The 19,180-nt window shown below is 45.2% G+C and overlaps 2 protein-coding genes across 2 annotated transcripts in view; one reads left to right on the top strand and one right to left on the bottom strand.

Annotated features, from left to right (window-relative positions):
- The first annotated feature begins 113 nt into the window (after positions 1 to 113).
- Positions 114 to 18,715, top strand: LOC8052120 (sorting and assembly machinery component 50 homolog A). Its single transcript, XM_042286568.1, has 14 exons — positions 114 to 323; positions 802 to 855; positions 929 to 1,030; positions 1,102 to 1,189; positions 1,716 to 1,822; positions 1,937 to 2,070; positions 3,415 to 3,502; positions 5,855 to 5,986; positions 10,826 to 10,897; positions 11,087 to 11,170; positions 11,686 to 11,827; positions 13,208 to 13,354; positions 17,536 to 17,677; positions 18,282 to 18,715. The coding sequence occupies exons 1-14, from the start codon at positions 303 to 305 to the stop codon at positions 18,325 to 18,327; spliced, it is 1,359 nt and encodes a 452-aa protein (XP_042142502.1). The 5' UTR covers positions 114 to 302; the 3' UTR covers positions 18,328 to 18,715.
- LOC8052121 (splicing factor 3B subunit 2) overlaps positions 18,701 to 19,180 on the bottom strand; it is a 36,391-nt gene continuing 35,911 nt past the window's right edge. The window contains exon 22 of the mRNA XM_040223185.1: positions 18,701 to 18,839. Within this exon, the coding sequence (XP_040079119.1) occupies positions 18,771 to 18,839 (69 nt within the window). The 3' untranslated portion in view covers positions 18,701 to 18,770. The remainder of the gene's footprint in view (positions 18,840 to 19,180) is intronic.

Here is a 19,180-nt window from a genome sequence, read left to right as displayed (position 1 = left end):
ACCATAATTCGTATTTAATTAGTCTTAGTTTTGTATTATAACAAGCCTACTTTGGTTTGTTTTCTTGTTATAAGAATCATGAATTTTTGTTTTGTTACTCGCCCGACACCAGAGTGACCAAAGGTCACAAAACATGCCGGCTGCTCGCGAAATGTGGAGGTAGCTACACATGCTGCGTTGAATTTCGTCGTACTCAGCGCTTCATAACCTCCCGGTTATGGTTATATCAACTCGCAAGGTATTAGAGAGGTCGAGGATTTCCCTGACGAAGAAACTGCCGTAGCACTGACTAAACAGAAGCCATGGGAACGGTCCATGCAAAGGTAAACTCGCCAACTCGTCTATGCTCTTTATTGAGTGTAGGTGTGGTTAAATTTTTATTCGCTTTTATTGTACGATTTATCAGTGTGCACAGGTCACCACGGGCTCCGTGCGACATAATAGATGTCGGATAATACGCGCTCTTACGGATATGAAGCCACACAGACGCCGGTTAGGTTACGAAGCTCGAGGAAACCCATCCCCGTCGCTGCAGAACTCCAAACTTGCAGCTTCATAGCACCTCCTGAGATTGCCTTTATTGTTGAGATGCTATGCCATTTTCGAGGCACATATATTTTCCCACCTCTGCCCGTTTCGGTCTGGAAGAGCATCGTATGGGCGCACGGCGGTCGTGTACCACTGCGTGACAGACGTCAAAGAACTCCAGGCTGGCAGTGGTCTGCACTGGATAAATTTCTTGTATACAGGGAACTTCCTTCTGTGTAAGCATATATACATTTTTATTTAATTTTCTTTCAGTCGGCCGAAAGGCGCGGGGGCCAGGAAATGCAGGTACCATTAGATCAGATTCAGGTAAGGACTCGAATCTTAAGTCGCAATCCCTGCGGTTAAATTCGTGCGATTAAGTCCGCTTTTGTGTGCACAGGCTCGTGTGGACAAGGTGTTCGTAGACGGAGTCATCCGCACAAAAGACGACATCCTCAAGAAGGCTGTGAACGACTTGTTCCTTGCTAGAGATTTTCAAGAGGTGGGTAGGCTACAATTCACGCGTCCACTGTCAGCACACAACACTATCTCACTGCACGAATTCTCTTGAAGGTGATTTTGAAAACCCGCTATGTGAGGAAACAGTTGGAGACTTTGGGTGCCTTTAAACAAATCTCTGTCGTCATCGACACAAGCACTGGTAAGTGTTGCCTGTTTTTGGCTCATTTATTTAAATTTGTCATGGTAGGGCTAGACTGAGGAGGTGCGCTTTCTTACTGCGTTTACATGGGGGTAGTCGAGGCGGCAGAGAGATGACGCAGGAGATGACCTTTCCGTGTTGTCCTCTTTGCGCCGGGACCAAGCAGAAAAAATTTCCAGACAGATTAGCCCACAGGGTCATGAGACCGCCCGTCTTCTTGATAAACGCGTTTTTTATAATTAAGCATTTATTTATAGTACGCCAAAATATTTCTCATTCAGCGATCCACAGTTACTTTAGACGAGCGTATTGGCATAGAATTTTGATCACGGTGGTAGGGATAGTTGTTCGGGCTGGCCTGGGCAGTGCGAGCTAAGAAGGGTAGCGTGTTCACCCCCAGCCGGTTAGAAAAAAACCCATTACTCCTAGGCGAGAGCAAAGGCCATAAGGAAAAGTAGCTTTCTTGCATGCTACTCTATACATACTGGCATTTATTTTAATTCCTTCTTTTTATTTTTTAATCTAGGTCCACAGTCGAGCCCAAATGGTTTGGACGTGACCTTTAAAGTTCAAGAAGTAAAACGCATGGTGGGCGGGGTCAACACCCTTGTTGGTAACAACGAAGGAAGCATGGTGAGTGTAGCTCGCAACACTAAACACTTTGGTACTTCTAAACAACTCACTACGTGTAAGCGTTAGATCAGTAGAACACCGGCATTGAATATGTGCGGCGTTTCGCCATTGCAGGTCATCGGTCTCAAATTCCCAAACACCTGGGGCAGGGGTGAATTTGTGCAAACTGAGTACCATTATGGGACCAAGCACTCAAGTGGTTTCAACGTCACAGTCAGCAAGCCTTTCCTTGGGTGGTTGAATCCACGGTAGGTATAAGTTGAAACAATAATCTGCTCGGGTATATTATTGCTATTGCAAACATACAGTCGGCAGCAAAAGCTTGTGGGGCGCGGAAGTGCCAGCTGAAAAGACTGGCTGCGCCTTCCGACGACGCATTGACACCCTTAAGACTCGCACTTAGCACATGCGCTTCCTTTCATATTCACAGACATGTTTTCTGCTCGCTTTCCCTTCGACGCCCATGAGATGACAGGGACTGGCGCAAGGTGCCGCAAAATGTTATCTGTAGCATGCAAGCTCCGTTACCCAAGGCAGACGTGCAACACAATGGCTGACAGAGCCTCACCGTGGCCGGTCCCGGTTATCTCGGGCATGTTGGATGCAAGCAAGCAAGAAATGCACGACTGAGAGCAAGAAAGGAAGTGCATTCTCGAAGCATGAATCTTGAGAGCGATTTCGGCCAGTCCTTCAGCTCCCTGCAAACTTTTGCTGCCGACTGTAAAATGTAGAAGCCTTGCATACCAACTTTCTTTCAGTACAATGCGAGCACATTGTTTAAAGAGAAGTTTATACATGTTTTGCATTGCTGACGATAGTGTGAAGTGTTTCGTGAATTGGCATGCACCTTTGGAAACTTAGACAGGAGTGCATGTCGCAGTTGAATAAATTTCAAGCTTTCGGTGACTCGGGCTCTTTTCATGGAAATAAGATCTTTCTTGTTTGCTACAGACATAGCTTATTTACCACTGGCAGAAGTCCTTTCATGTCATCTAAGAATTGGACTCAAGGATTGTGCTTTATTGTGCCTTTTGAGGAAAAGATTTAACTGTGCTCCAGATCTTCACTCTTTGTATAGGTCTTCCAGAGCAACACCATACTTATTGTCTTGAGTTCTTTAAATACCATGTCCTGATCCACCTTGCACTGTAGCTAGGCATATGATATTCCATCATTCCATTCAAACATCTCTTACCCTTTCTTTAAAAAGTAAGAAATCGGCCCTTTTCACAAAGCGAAACACTCGTTTTTAACCAGAGTCGACTTGTAGTAGACTTCTTCTTTACGCTTAACTATACCCTCTTCATCTTACAATGGACCGCCGATGACACTACGAGCCACCTAAGCCAACCCAATGACGCGCGAGTGTCACATGACCTTCGGGAGGGGAGCAGCAATGTGCGGAGCCCGTAGTCACGCGACGTATTCACAGCGCTGCATTGGCTCGGTTGTCTTATAGCATTTGCTCCAGTTCATCGTAAGGTGAAACAGAATATGGTCTGCCACAGCATGGCTGTTCTTGTGCCATGAAGCTCGCACACAATACATTTCATCTGTACTCGGCACACATTGTGCACCCTTTCTTTCTACAGGATCACCGGAGCTGTGTTTCAGCAGGCCGCCGATTTCACGTGGAGCGGCTTCCGCCAGGTGGACCGTGGCCTGTTGACAGAGCTCCTGGTAACATTCCCTCACAGCTGACTTTATCCGTAGTTATGCGTTGTGGCAAAGTCCTCATTTGTTTGGAAACTTCCATGGCACGCAGCAGGACGGCTTTACCTGGGCGCAAACTAAGGCTCAAACTAAACCAGACTCCTGTTGAGCCAAACTCGCTTGACTAGGATTCTTGGACATGGTGAACAAATTAACAGAGTTACGTCACTTTCCCATGGATTCAAGGCAAAAGATGTTTGCTTAGGAATAACAACCTCACATGCACGTTTTGGTCGGTTTGAACTTCTGCAGCGTCTCAGCATCTTTTCGGCTGAACAGCTGATGAGGCGAACAAAATTTTGAGGTCTTTTCGTGTTCATTTTAATGGGAGTTAAAATTAACTCTTGCATATTTTTTAATCTACCCTATTAGAAGCACATTCTTGGCGCTAGTGCAGAATCAGTCTGATCGGGCGAGGAGTTTATTAGAAAAATTACTAGGAGGGTTGCACGAATATTTGAAATTTCGAATAGTAGTTTCGAATAATACACTATTCGATATTCGCTTCGAGCAGAACTGTACTATTTTCGTTTTTCTAAGTGTTGATTGTGGCGGGTTAGCCCCATTGAACGCGCTTCTTATCGAGCTCTGGTGCACTGCGAAGAAGCGATGCGATACCCGCGAAAGCGAGCACTGCGGGTGTTGCTTCTCTGCATTGCATCGGTGTTCGGAAAGAAGCGCACTCAACAGGGTAGCCCGCCGCAATAAACACTTGGAAAAGTATGAATATTGCAATTGCATGCTTGGAAGAAAAGCATACATTCAAATCGGGATAGTGCACACGTGCCGGCTCTATTTGAAAATAAATGGAAACTTTGTGATTGTGTATATCTACATTGAAGTTTCAAAATTAAACTGACTGTTATGTAAGATTGTATGTTAGGCAGAGATGCTCTTACAACTTGCATTCATCATGCGCAATTCTTCTTTTTAACTCGAGATTAAAGAAAGAATATTTTATATAGCGAGATTTGTAAATTCACTTATAATTAGGTATAATTGGTCATCTCTATAGTATTCATTTTATGTCAAATCCGTCGTTTACTTGCCATCCCAAGACATCAGACCTTCTGAGGTCACAGTTCATAAATATAGATTAAACCTAGCTTATAAATAAATAAGGGGAACAGCCTTCATAAGTTTAGCTGGGTTTTCATCTAAGCATGACGCAATGGTAGTGAAAGGAGTGTAAAAACTATTCAATATTTGAATGTAAAATATTCGGCCAAAACCACTATTCGCTTCGAATTCGCTTCGAACTCAAAGTGCACTATTCGCACAGGACTGAAAACTAGGTGTCCGTACTTGCCTGAGGAAGTTAGCGAATATTCAAAAAGGACTTTGCAGCTTTCCCGGTCTTTGAAAAGCAGCACCAACAGCTGGCACCAGCATTGTTACAAACAGGTATGAGGTGGCACTGCTGGATGTTGCAGCACGAAGAAGGCGAGGTCTAATGATCTGGGAAAGCAGCGGCCGAGTGTGAGAAGCCGCGAGACCGGAGGACCGGCAGTGTCATCTATTGCAGTAACTTGTAGCTATTGATAATATCAAAAAGCTATCTGTCCAGCTTCACAAGGAGTATGTGCTCATACTATTATTAATGCGAAAGCATTAACTGTCCTATGGAGTGAGCTGACGTCATCAGTTTGAAATGCGAAAACGGCACCTAGTTTCTTTGATCCCAGTAGGAGCGAAGTAAAGCTGATGAATTTCGCCTTCAATTCCATTGGCTGGTGCACGTCGACGGGGCTCCCATTGATCGCTGCGCTTGTTAGTTTCCACGACTGCTCACCCCATGGTGCTGCGTGTCCATCAGCTCGCCGTTAGCACAAAGCGTCACAGGTCAGCATGCCATGGGGACCACTCGCGCTGACCGGCGACGAAAAGCAGACGAAAAAGGGAGCGAACGAGCAGCTTGCATGTTTTCGAGTTCACAACTCCTAAGAAGTGCTTAGATGTACCTCGAGCTTTTTATAAATGAATCTCTAAAAAAGTTGTGCAGCTCGTTTTTTTAAATTTTAATTTTTCAAAAGTGTTCTTTTTTTTTTTTTTCGGAATTTCACAACATTTGTAGAAGACAAAGGTTACCATAGTTTGTTTCATTTTGTGTACGAGCGATGCTACAAGTGCGAGCGTGATGGCCCAAATGATGCTTGCGCTACATGAGCATGTGTGCTCGCCAGGGATTACGGAAGCCCAAAGCTCACTCTTGTAGCTCGTGCTATGCTCGCATTTTTAAAGTGAAATAAAGTGTCAGGCGGAAATCGGCAGAGCTTGCATAGCTTCGACGTTCAGGGACTGCGGTACGCTCATTTGCAGTTTGAATCCACGCCGGGCGTCCACCACAGCCTGCGATGGGAGGCCCTCTGGAGAGAACTGTCCGGTCTCACGCCCACCATCCCCTTCGTGGTCCGGGAAGAGATGGGACACTCCCTCAAGTCTTCGCTCAAGGTTGGCTACCAACGAGCAGTCGAGTGTCCTTGGACACTCTAGTGTGTGTTTGTTTGTTTGTTGATAGCCACCAACAGCTACCTACATGCCTTTCCAGTGGTATGCCACAACACGGACAAGAAAAGCACATCTAACATTTCAGCACTATACTATAGTACATAAAAATACTGGAAAAGTAAAATATCCAATTATATTATGATGGTTTGGACGTCGCCAAGTTTTTAAAGATATTCAAAGGCATAAACATATCAATTGCAGATGACACAAAACTATTACAAAATAAGTCTTTGATTTGTGTGAGAGGTAAGAGCTTGGAGTGTTTACCAACATAGAACAGTCTAGTTGAGATCAAGACAGCACACAAAAACTTGTGGTGGATTGGGTGCAGAACACTTTGTTACTTAAAAGTTTGAAATTAAAGAAAAATAAAAGTGCAACTTTTGGGGGTTTGAGTGTAACTCAACTCAGTCTGTTTGCAAGACATGCCTGGAACGTCCCTGATCGAAATCAGTTTGGCTTGTTGTGCGTCATGCTCCAGTCTGCATGTGTGTGATCTATAATGGATGAAATGCCTAGCAAGCTTGCAATGCAACAGTGACATTGGAGTGCATAATACCAACACACCTGGAAAACTAACTTTTGTGGTGCGATGTTGTTTTTGACTATTGTACCCATCTCAGTGCTTGAACTATGGTCTGTTGCAGGTTAAGAATAGCGGGCTAAGCTCCTCGCACAAGGTCCTGCACTCTTTCCACTTTGGGAGTGCAAATGCTGGAGAGTAGAAAGCTACTAATCACGACAAGAAGAGAGCTTTGTGGGAGGGGCTTGTCCTACTATACTTAACTTGCAACAGACTATAGTATGTCAATTCCCAATCAACTGGCCTGTGTCCTTTCTCTACCATACTTGCAGTTCTCTTGCTTTACATGGCTAAGTTGCCTTTGTGGCAGAAGCAGACAAATTATGATTCATTGAGGAAATACTGATCCTAGAGACCCCTACTAGTTTCTTTGAACTGTATTAATACATAATATCCCAGGCAGCACACCAATGTTGGACCTACATTGGGCCAACAATGGCAAACACTGGCTCCGGAGGTTGGTCCAACATTGGTATTCTATCCAAGCGCAACTTCTTCCAATGTTGGCCCAGCCATTGGCACCAACGTTGGGCCATCGTTCAACCAATGTTCCAGCCATCATTGGCACCAACGTTGGGCCATCGTTCAACCAACCTTCCAGCCGTCATTGGCGCCAACGTTGGGCCATCGTTCAACCAATGATCCAGCCATCATTGGCACCTTTTTTAGGCCATCGTTAAACCAATATTTCAGCCATCGTTGGCATCCACACTATATCATTGGCTATGCCAATTTTGGCTTTCACACTAATTCAATGGCTATGCCATCATTGGTATACAAGTTCAATCATTGTATAGGCCGTTATCGGCAGTCAAGCTGATTCATTGGCATGTCCCAGTGTTAATGCCATATCTTTAATGCTGGCTATGCAATGATGGCAATGTGTTTAAATCCTGGTTATTCCAACATTGGGTTTTAAGAACCCCTGGCCTGTTTCTTATTAGCAGCCCACTGCAAGAAAAACATTCTGGGCACAAATGGCAAGGTCCTCCTATGCTTTGTCTGTGCACTATTTTATCTGGCGAGCAAATGACTAATTCAAGATCAATTAATACTTTTTTCGGAACTTTTATTGAAAGGGGCTAGGGAGGGAGCTCAGCGGGGAGCCTATGCCTGGTCTTGGGGAAGGTCCTGGGGCAAGTCCTGGGGCTGGGGAGCCATTACGGCTTCCGAACGCCACTTCCTGCAGCCTCCCCTGTCGCAAGACCCTGGCAGCCACTTCAGCACCATTTTTAAGCTGCCGATTCTTCAATTGTTAGCTTCGCACTGATGGCATCTATGAAAAGATCCAAAGGTCAAAGATCAACGCTTTCAAATTCACATTGGTCTTAGTAAAGCACACTCCCAAGCAGCACTTCAACAAATGTTAAGGTTTGAGTGTCCCCTAAAAAGTCCCTCGCTCACGACTTTTCAGTCCTTGCGGCGTAGCACCCGTGGTAGCCGATAATCAGGGGTCTACGACGTCAGGGCCGAGGTCCGGACGTAGTGACGAGGCAGTTGACCGATGGCAGAAGGCTTGAATCAGGCCCCGTACGCCGGTGGCAGCCTATGACCAGGTGTCCGCCAAGGTCTGGGCCGAAGGGCGTAGCGACGAGGCAGTTGGGCGTTGGCCGAAGGCTTGAGTCAGGCCCAGAACGTCTGTGGCACGGAGTGGCAGCGGGTGTTCAACTGCGCCACGCATGCAGTCTTGTCTACCTCCGGAAGGTTGGCGCCCGGACTGCGTGAGAAGTGGGTTGTGGGTCGGGCCTCTTGACGTCTGGTCACGCCGACGGAGGTCCGGCCTGGTCGCGTCTGCACCGTCCTTTGTCAACCGCCCGAATCCCCTCTCGCGCTCCTCGCATGCCCCCACCTCGTCTTCTTCTTTCTCGTTCTCTTCGGCTGGTCGCGGGATCGCTCATCACATTAGACTAAGCCAATCAATTACCAACGTTGGTAGGCCACTGGCTAAGACAGGCAATTGGTGGCCAGCTTAAACCAATCGATTGCCAACTTTAGTAACCCGTTGGCTCTATTACAGCTTATATTTCTGAGGGCGTTGTCACTACCGTAGTCAGTACTGCAGTTGCCGTATTTTGTACGCACTTTGAAGTCAGTTTTGGACAAGCAGGCATAATGCTCACGCAACATATAACAGCTGTTATATGTTGCGTGATAACCTTTCTTTGCAGATTGAAATGCGCATCAGCTTTATGTCACCTCCTACCTCAAACATAGGGTGTTCGAGATGTTAATTCAACGCAATTTTTTATTCGTGAAGACATGTACCAGTCGCTGGATATTTGTTTAAGGTTTTATTTTTTTGCTAAAATTATTAGTGCTTTTTATTTATTTTTTAATTTTGTCCGGTTCAGTCTGAATTATAGGCTGCGTTTTGCGGCTCAGCAAAGCGGGTTGCCTTGAGATTTTCAAGATCACATACAGCTGACAATACACCCCGTGTCCTAGGTTGGGGAGGCGGGTGGAAATTTCGGGGTTGAACCCTGCCTCCCCCCCCCCCCCCCCCCCTCTTTGGAAAGGTTTCCCGGCTGCGTCGCTAAATGGGCATAAGAGAAGAGGCACTATGCTTTTTGCCGTATAAACATATACACAAATCGAAGGAAGCGTGCATTTTGTATTTCGTGTGGAATTTACTAAGCATAACTATCAGTTTTGGGAAGACGCGTGTTAGTTATAGTCGGTGACAGGTGGTAGAAGCTCCTCCCATCTCTTTCCATATTTGTAGATCGAAAGATCAGGAGGAGTCGACCTCCTCCCCAGCGTTTATTTTTAACCTGTCACCGAACACGGTTTTTTTCTGTGTGGACGTTCAAACTTGCTACAGCTCGCAATGCATACAGCGTTCTAATTCAGTTGCTAACTTGCTCTGCGTGTGAAAACAGAAGAATCGTTCCCCCCGGAGGCATAGCTAGAGATTGTTCTCAGCGTGCGCGATCAGCACATTAAAAGAACTAAGCCAATTATATATAACATTGGTAAGCCACTGGCTAAGGCAGGCCAATGTTGCCCAGCCTAAGTCAATCGATTACCAATGTCGGTAATTGATTGGCTTAAGCTGGCCAACATTGGCCTGTCTTAGCCAATCGATTACCAATGATGGCAACTCATTGGCTAGCATAGACCAATGTTGGCCAGCCTAAGCCAATTGATTACCAATGTTTGTAATCAATTGGCGAAGACAGGCCAATGTTGGCCAGCCTAAGCCAATCGACTACCAATGTTGCTCACCCATTGGCTAAGACAGGCCAATGTTGGCCAGCCTAAGCCAATCGATTACCAACGTTGGTAACCCATTGGCTAAGACAGGCCAATGTTGGCCAGCCTAAGCCAATCGATTACCAACGTTGGTAACCTATCGGCTAAGGCAGGCCAATGTTGGTCAGCTTAAGCCAATGGACTGTCAACGTTGGTAAGCCATTGGCTAAGACAGGCCAATGTTGGCCAGCCTAAGCCAATCGATTACCAACGTTGGCAACCCATTGGCTAAGGCAGGCCAATGTTGGCCAGCTTAAGCCAATGGACTGCCAACGTTGGTAAGCCATTGGCTAAGACAGGCCAATGTTGGCCAGCCTAAGCCAGTTGATTACCAACGTTGGTAACCCATTGGCTAAGGCAGGCCAATGTTGGCCACCTTAAGCCAATGGACTGCCAACGTTGGTAAGCCATTGGCTAAGACAGGCCGATGTTGGCCAGCCTAAGCCAATCGATTACCAACGTTGGTAACCCATTGGCTAAGGCAGGCTAATGTTGGCCAGCTTAAGCCAGTGAATCCCCAACATTGGTACTACAATGGCTGTAATGTCCCAACCCTGGTCCATCGTTTGCCAATTGAATTCCAATGTTGGCCCGACGTTGTGTGCTGCCTGGGTATCCTTAACGAAAAAATAGTCAAGAGTGCAGGCGAGCTGGTGTAACAGACTCAGGTTTACCATCATGTCCATAATATCTTTGTTCTGTTGTAAATCGTTTCTTTACATCATTTAAAGTACATTCGGAGAAAATTTTACTGGAGCTGTGTAGGTGACTTGTGTGCTGTCATGTTTGATTTGATTATTTGATTAACTGTTATGGAAATGGATACATCTGGTTCGGAAGTATAGTATGTATAGTTATTGGCCAACAACATGTGGGTTAATAGCAAGAAAGGGGCAAGACTATGTTTTCCTTCCAAAACAAGCCACGGAATTTTCTGTCTCCCACAGCACGTGGTGACTGTGGATCGGCGAGACAATTCCGTTCTGCCAACCGAAGGTGGCTACTTCAGGTTACACCAGGTGAGACATCACAGTCTTGATCAGAGCGGTTTATTTCACAAATATTGCTATTGCCTTTACTGCCTAAAAGTTCCCATTATTTTTACTGTGCTTGTGAAATAGTTTACATCTTTGTATAAGATATCTATTCTAGGTTTACTTCCTCTTATTGTGACAAGAAAAAAAAAAATGAAACTCTCTTCATTTTAGGAATTGGCAGGCCTTGGTGGTGACATTGGGTTTCTGAAGCACGAAGTGGAATGCCAAGTCAATGTGCCTATCAGCCGCGACTTTGTGAGTGCATCTGCATGCCACACAAACATTAAATTTGAAGAGCACGGTTGAGCAACCAGAGAATACAAGAACTTTGAGAGAAACAGAAGGCTGCAAGCATCCTTTGTGAAGTAGCATTAGCAAACACTGCATTCTGCACATTACCACTATTTGCAACAAGATTTTGTGTAATGAATCTGCTGTGGCAGAGCTGAAAGGGACCATGAAATTACATTTTTACTTTGGCTAATTGGTACTCAGAACAAACTCTTTACTTTTGGAAAGCATAAAACACCTGTCAGTTTGTGTTTACTCAGACAGAAGTTTGATCAAAACAAAGCATTGATGAGACCCGAATTTGTCTTCATTCCTCAACACTTTTTTCTCCCACAACTAAACAGTCGTGTAAATGCAATGTTCCCTTTGTGTGCTTCCATTTCATTGTCTAAATAGGAAAGTAACCGAGCTCGCCTACCCATATAAAGCGTAAAAGTTCTCTAAAATCTCTGGGGTTTCACAATGCCCATTGGCCACAGGTGCTCCAGGCCAGCTGCATGGCCGGGCACGTCATGGGGTTTGGCCAGAACAAGACCTTCAGCATCTGCGACCGCTTCTTCCTCGGCGGACCGCTCAACCTCAGGGGCTTCCACCAACGCGGCGTTGGACCCCACGCCGAAGGTGTCATTCACTAACAGTTACATTGTTAGCAAATGCACAGGCCTCAACTCTAGTAGCTCCCAGCACTGTTGCTGCTAGGGTTAAAAGGGTTAGAGAAACAAAATGGCATGGCCGCGAGCTCTCTACCTCTTGCTTCAAAATGGGCCAGCGACGAGCGCAATGCGTATCGCACTCGTAATGTCAATGGCTCCTGCACAGCCAAGGCTACTGTAGTTGCGAGCATTGCCGCTTGGTGGCGTCGACGCGTGACAATCTCGCCTAGTAGTAATATGTGGAGACTGTACGCCCTATGGCCTATACAGTAACATCATTCGCGGCCATGCCGATATTTTATGGGCCGCGAGCATTTGGTTTACTGTGTTAGTTTTGCACTCAAGGGAACCAGTAACTAGAAAGAATCGTCAGTACCCAGCAATGGCGACACCTGCAAGCTATGTATACGTATAAGGTATTCACTGGGTGCCACATTGGAGCGCGTTGTTCAGAGCGCATCTTTGGGGGGTGGGACCGTTAGGTTGGGCTGGCAGAGGTCATCTTTATTTTACACCACCAGGATCGCCATTCTTTGCAGAGGGCAGACGTCTGCAAAGAACGGCGATCTTGGTTGTGTAAATGCATGTTGCAGAATCACCGTGGAAGTTAACATAAACAACATAGTAGACTCATTAGCGTTCTCCGCCAAGTCAGATTCAGGACTAAGTTACTCCATGTAAGAGCCATACTGCCGCGAACTGGCACTGCTTCTTAAAGGCTTTTTAGGAGCTTCACAGACCACCACCAGGCGCGATCTTGAAATCTGTTCATTCGTTTTAAAATTAGTTTTCTTTCTGTCGGCAGCCCAGAAACAATAGTCTAGACTAGTGTTTCTGGGCTGCTGCCACAACATAGTTCATATTTAAACAAAGAAATAAGAGCAAAAGTTTCGTTTCCCTAACCCTTTAAGGATAATGTTACTTTCCCAAAAGACATACCTTTGGATAAAGTCGGGAGCCGCAGGACGCGCGGCGTGTGTTGTGCTCCACCCACGGCAACACGAGTACATACATGCCAACTATTACTGCGCCGTCACCAAGCCAATCCGCTCACGCAAGGGACAGTTTATCGGACTACCGAGTTATGGTCATTGGCTCGATTCCCTCCGGGCAGCCATATTTTGTATAGACAACCAGTCGGGTTATCGCATTCTTTTATAACAACATTTTGTGGCGCTATATAGGCTTGCAAGTTACCCTGCGATGCATTCAGTGTTAATACTGTCATCGGAATTCGATTTTGGAGTGCCCACGACACGAGGTAGAGTCAGTAAAACTGTGTCCTGTTGACCACACCAGATGGCCTCGAATGCTGTGCACATTGCATTTGTCGTTTTCTCGCACTCAGGTCACTCCCTGGGCGGAGAGGCGTACTGGGCCAGCGGCCTGCACCTATACACTCCCCTGCCTTTCCGGCCGGGGGAAGGGGGCCTGGGGGACTACTTCCGCACGCACTTCTTTGCCACGGCCGGAAACGTAGACGACTTCAAGTTCAGTGAGTGTGGAACGACTCTCTCTCTCTCTCTATTCACCAGCAGGATTAGAACGACAGGGAGCTCCATCAGTTGTCCCGCCTTCCGTCAACCTTCGAGCGTGCACGCACAGCCAAAGCAAAGCGGAAGGTAGATAGTTTGTGTGCTGGAGACAGAGCATCAGAAAGAGATTCCATTCCCATTCTGTCAGCAGCTATAGCTGCTACTACGTCTTTGTGCGCAGAGTACGCCAGAGACAATGGAAGCTGCCCAAAGTCTGCCACACATGAGGATACTTTGTGTGGCAACGTGCTGGGTAGATGGATGGATGGATAGATGGGTGGATGTTGCTGGGTGTACCCTTTGTAGCGGGGCAGTAGTTTGCGCCACCTAGCCTAAGTCTAAGAAAGACTAACATTTGATTCCTCCCGCACACTTCTAAGCCAATTTTCTCCCCCTAACTATCACCAGGTAGTGTGGGATAACACGAGGATGACCTTTGGAGGATCGGGCAAAAAACTACAAACATAACCCCCTGCCTCTTCCACCCGGCGAGGGAGTCGCCAATTTTTCTCTGGTCAAACCTTATCGGCGTTACCCCTGCACCGGACCCACCGGGGGACAGGGTTGAGACTTTGGGCCGGAGCCACGTGGGAGGAAGTCCCCATTTTTCTCTGCCCCACCTGTCCCCAGCTCTGCTAGTTAGTTGTGCATCATTCAATTTTCCCTAGATAATTTCTTCCCATCTTCTAATCGCCTCTTTGTGACTATAATCCCTTTCTCTTCCGTGCTTCCACCGTCGCCAGCAAAACCCAGGGCCCCAGCCAGATCTGTTACCCCTTCAGGGAGGGCAGGGTGCACTTCAAAACCAAGTGCTCTAGTGTCTCACTCTCATTATGGCGGGCAGCACATAATGTGTCTGTCTCCTGAAATCTAGCCCTATACGCCCTCGTCCTCAAAACTCCCTTTCTCGCCCCAAACAGTAAAGAAGTTCCCAATGAATTGTCAAACACATTTTCCTTTCTTATATCCTGTTTTTGTTACTTGTACATTGTCAGAGCTGATTCTTCCTGCATTCTTACCTCCCACATTTTTCTCTCTGCCTCTTTCACTCCCTTTTCCACTGAAATAGTCTGCTCAGCCCCATCACTAGTGTGTAGGTATTTAAATAGAAGCTTTCGAGTTCAGCTTGTCCATTTTGTGTTTTAACTTTTCACGTGTAAATACTTGAACACCTTCCGTGCCCGCCGCGTATCATCCATTTCGGTCAACCTTTGTTCAAATTTCAACTTACTAATTGCCTCCCTGCTTTCAAAAGACGACCAGCCCATGTCCTCCTGTACTCCCTCATTTGGTGTCTTTCCATGTGCTCCCAGTGCCAATCTGCCTACGCTTCTTTGTCGAATTTGTAATCTTGATTGAACTTGATTCCATGGACAGTGCCCTACTGCCAAAAGAGTCCTGGTACCATCACTCTTTTCCATATATCCCTGACCACCTCATATCTATTATAGTTTCATAGTGCCTCGAGCTTCATAATAGATGAATTTCTTTTCCCTTTCCTAATTATATTCTCCTCATGTTCCTCTATTTCATTCCCTCACCGAGCCAGACTCCCAGATATTTTTAGTTTCCTACATGGTCTATTACAATGTCTTGTATCCTCAGGGGTTCCCTGTTCGTCAATAAACGCCATTACTCTAGACATATTACTACTAAAACTCATGCCCAAGGTGTCCCCTTCCTCTCCACATATTCCAGCTAGTTCCTGTAACATATCCTGGTTATCTGCCATAAGTATTATGTAGTCTACATACATCAGTTCTGGACCATATTACCTGTACTACATTTCTCCCTCCTTCCATATAACTCACATCGACACCTAAGTTGCTAATTTCTTTTCCATTTCACTGAGATATATCATGAAAAGTAGAGGCAACAATGGACAGCCCTGCCTGAGCCCTGTTTTTATTGCTGCGGATTGTGTAGTTTCTTCTTTCCATGTTATAACTACCTTATTGTCTGTGTACACCTGCTGAAGAAACCTAACCAAATTAGCATCTAAGTTATATTCCCTAGCTGACTCCAGAGCTTTTCCTGGCTCACATCGTATGCTCCGTTGATGTCCAGATAAGCTAACCATAAAGGAGTCTGGTTCTTCATTGATATTTCTACACATTGTCTGGTGACGAATAAGTTGTCTTCCAGTCTTCTATCTCTTCGTAATCCGTTTTGGAGCTTACCCAGTGTCTGCATATCTTCTGCTTAATCCTCCATTCTCCACTTTACTACCTGCATAGTTAATCTGTATAGAACTGAAGTTACCGTTATTGGGCGATACGACTTAATGTTGTCTTTGTTTCCTTGGCCTTTATATATTAGTCTCATTTTACTTAGTTTCCAATCATCGGGCGCCTCTCCTCCCATAATTATTTGATTTATCACATGTCGTAACTTCGATTTGCTTGTTTTTCCTAGTGTCCTAATGAATTCCATGGCTATATCGTCTGGGCCTGTCGCTGTACCTGCTGGAACCTTGCTTTCTGCCTTATCCCATTCTCTTGTGCTCGCGTCCATTGTTACATAACTCTGTTCCTCCCAGTCTTGGGTAGTAAGTAGTAACGCGTTACTGTAATTTTTGTTACTTTTTTGGTAACTTGTAACTGTAGTTCTATTACTTTTTTCTGAGGTAACGATGAAAGTAACAACGTTACTTTTTTCGTTACTTTCCAGTGTTTTATGAATAATATATCACTGATCGAATACAATTTAGATCTTCCTTGCACTTCTCAAATCGTCCATTCCGACATTTCGAGTGTCAAGTTGGCCTTGCACAAACTTGTGAATACATTCTTTTTCACGAGTCACGACCCGAATATAGCCACGTGTAGATTTCATGAAAAAAAATCTAGTTATCATTACGCACGCGCTTGTACTTTGTAACTGAACACTTAAGGTTCGTTCACAGACCCATTTTCTTACATTACGTTACAAAAAGTCACCGGGAAATGTGTGCTTCGTATTAAGCGTGGCAACCAATTCAAGGAGATAGCCTGGCATGCGACATTTGAGACACGAATGTTTCGGTAACTTAGAACTAACGTAAGTTGAACCGAGCTCAACTCATTACATTACGACGAGCCTTGTGTCCTTCAGGTAACTCACCTTCCTAGCTCGTCGTCACCGAAACATTTGTATCTCGAATGTCGGGTGCCAGGCTATCTCCTTGAATTGGGTGCCAGGCTTAATACGAAGCACATATTTCCCGGTGACTTTTCGTAACGTAAGAAAACGGGTCTGTGTGAACGAGCCTTTACATCTTAGTGTCTTTAAGCACTATCTACGTTGTGGTTTTTCCTTTTTCTGTGAAAGCGCTTTTTAATCTGGTGAATCAACCGCGAAACAACAATACATGCGGAGGGCACTGTGCATGTTTCGTATTTTGATTAGCACCAGTACTCCGCACTGCGTATGTTTCATATTTTTATTTGCGCCACTACTCTGGCGTGGAAATTTTCAAACACTAATTTCAAGAAGCAACTTCTGCTAAGTTACAATATGAAGTAAAAAGCATACTTTTTAATTTTATGCAATAAAACTTGGTGAAGGACATTTTTTCTATTCTTTTTTTTTTGTGTTATAGAAAAGTAACTGAAAAGTAACGTCGTTACTTTTTAAAAGTAACTAACTGTAATGAGTTACTCTTTTGTTGCGGTAACTGTAACTTCGCTACTTTTTTTCTGAAAGTAACTGTAACGAATTATTTTTAAAAGTAACTTACCCAAGACTGGTTCTTCCTCTACACTGCTGCTGCCAGTGCTATCCACTGTCCCCCTCTGCTTGCTGGATGGGTTGGCAGGGTTGCTTAACTACGGAATTAGTATGATGCACTTCCCCAGATAGCGTTTTTCTCTCAAATTATACTAGTCATATTCTAGAGAGGCACGTAGTTCTAGAGTGAAAACTATTATTGATGGCAAAGCTACGTCGACGAGATATCACACTCGCAATTGACGCCGTTGCTACCGTTGCGAGATAATTTCAATTCAGTAAGTTCTATAAGCTTCTGCCTACACTAAGGAAGTTTAACGAGTGAATTTAGCTTGAGATGACATAGTACTTCGCACACGATGCAGATATAACTCTTCTGTGCAGTAGTGGTGGCTAGTGGGAATGTGGGCCTAACAGAGTATCTCGTCCTCAGCTGAAGATATGCAACACAACCTGGAGCTGGCGATGAGGAACTTCCGGTGGTCGCTGGGCATGGGCATTGCACTCTCCATCGGGCACATAGCTCGCTTTGAGCTCAACTACTGCGTCCCAATGAAGGCAAAGTCCGGAGACAGGCAAGTCCCTATGAAAAGACTGTGCAGGTTACCTAAGAGTGGACCCTTGCCCAGCACAAATGTTTCTCAGCTTCTAACCCTTGCATATAAAGTGCAGACAACAAGGTGCTTGTATTCTCATACCCACTGGCGAGCTATCTCAAAGTTTAACACCGAAAGAATGTGTATTAGTAGGGCATGCAAGTCTGCCAACTCTACAGTTCCACAATAGTTGAAGCACACTTTATAGACCGACACGCTGTTTACAAACAAGCCCGCGTTTGCCCACACCAGGTGTGGGCACTGCGCATGCGCAGAAACGGAATTGGAGTGAACTGGAGCGTCTGCGCTTGCGCAGTGCCGTCGACAGCGCCACCGCAGCTGCGTGACGTCAGGGACGCGTGTTGGTCTATAGTGTCAAGTTCTTAAACGACTTGCAATTTCTGGGAATTTCACAACTTAAAACTATTGCAGAAAAGTTGATCCCACTCTATGGCGAAATCTTGTGCCCTCGAGATACGCATTTCCGAACCGCACGCATTGCAAAATTCGCGGAAATAGTCTCTTATAGTATTCGGATAACAGATGTGCACATAATCATGCACAAGTTTGCGATTTCTTCCAGGTTAAACCACGGCTTACAGTTTGGCATCGGAGTGTCGTTTCTGTAGCACTGCCAATCTCTAGCCAAGTTTTTAGGTGAGTTATCAGACGATGAGTGCCAAGACATCACAATGATTCAACCCCAACTTTTTTTTTCAGGTTCAAAGCAGCATGTTTGTCCAGTTTACTGCCCCATTTCTTTGTTGACATTAGCATAGTCGAAGTAAGGGTACTTACGCTGTAAAGTTCAAGCATTATTTTTCTCTGTCGAGTTTCAACCGATTAAAGGATGCAATGTCAACATCCCTGTGTCTGCTTTTCGTACCAAGTCTGCCACAAAGCCCAACCTTTCTACGAGACAAAAATAAACTTTCGCTTCCCAGTGTCCTTTTTCCGGACGCTGGCTCGGCATATCTGGGGTTTTAAGAAAGGAAAACATGCTTTGCACCAATGGAGGGTTTAATTTTGTAACAGATGATATACAATGACAATGTGAAAGCATACAAATCTCCTAAAACTTGAATTCCTTGTACTTCTTGGCCACCTTGCCACTGTCTTGCTGTTGTTTCTTCCGTTTGTTCTATGGGGAAACAACAAGACATGAATAGTGAGAAATTTGACAATGGCACAGCAAACACCTCCTCCAAGGGTAAAGTTAACCAAGAGGGTCACATTTTTTGCAGACACTAACACTGACTATACCTTTAAACTAAATTCAGTGAGGCTTTTGCAAAGATGATCTCTAACCATGCCTTTAAAATAACAGACTACTCAAGAACTCTGAAAAAAATGGAGGAAAATAATTTCAGTTTGTTTCCTGGAATGTGGATTGTTGCACTTATGATACAAATAAATTTGGTCTTTGACTGAAAACTAAAACAGCTCCAAGACAAGCACAACGTGCTTGTCTTGGGAATGTTG

The sequence above is a fragment of the Ixodes scapularis genome, unplaced genomic scaffold, assembly GCF_016920785.2.
Source record: "Ixodes scapularis isolate PalLabHiFi unplaced genomic scaffold, ASM1692078v2 PGA_scaffold7__128_contigs__length_106722199, whole genome shotgun sequence".
Classification (NCBI taxonomy): Eukaryota; Metazoa; Arthropoda; class Arachnida; order Ixodida; family Ixodidae; genus Ixodes; species Ixodes scapularis.
The sequence above is the reverse complement of the archived record's forward strand: the minus strand, read 5'-3'. Positions and strand labels throughout refer to the sequence as shown.

Coding starts and splice junctions, on each gene's coding strand:
- LOC8052120 (XM_042286568.1), top strand. CDS start 303: ATGGGAACGGTCCATGCAAAG. Junction 2,071..3,414: donor CTTGGGTGGTTGAATCCACG/GTAGGTATAAGT, acceptor TTCTTTCTACAG/GATCACCGGAGCTGTGTTTC. Junction 11,171..11,685: donor TGCCTATCAGCCGCGACTTT/GTGAGTGCATCT, acceptor CATTGGCCACAG/GTGCTCCAGGCCAGCTGCAT.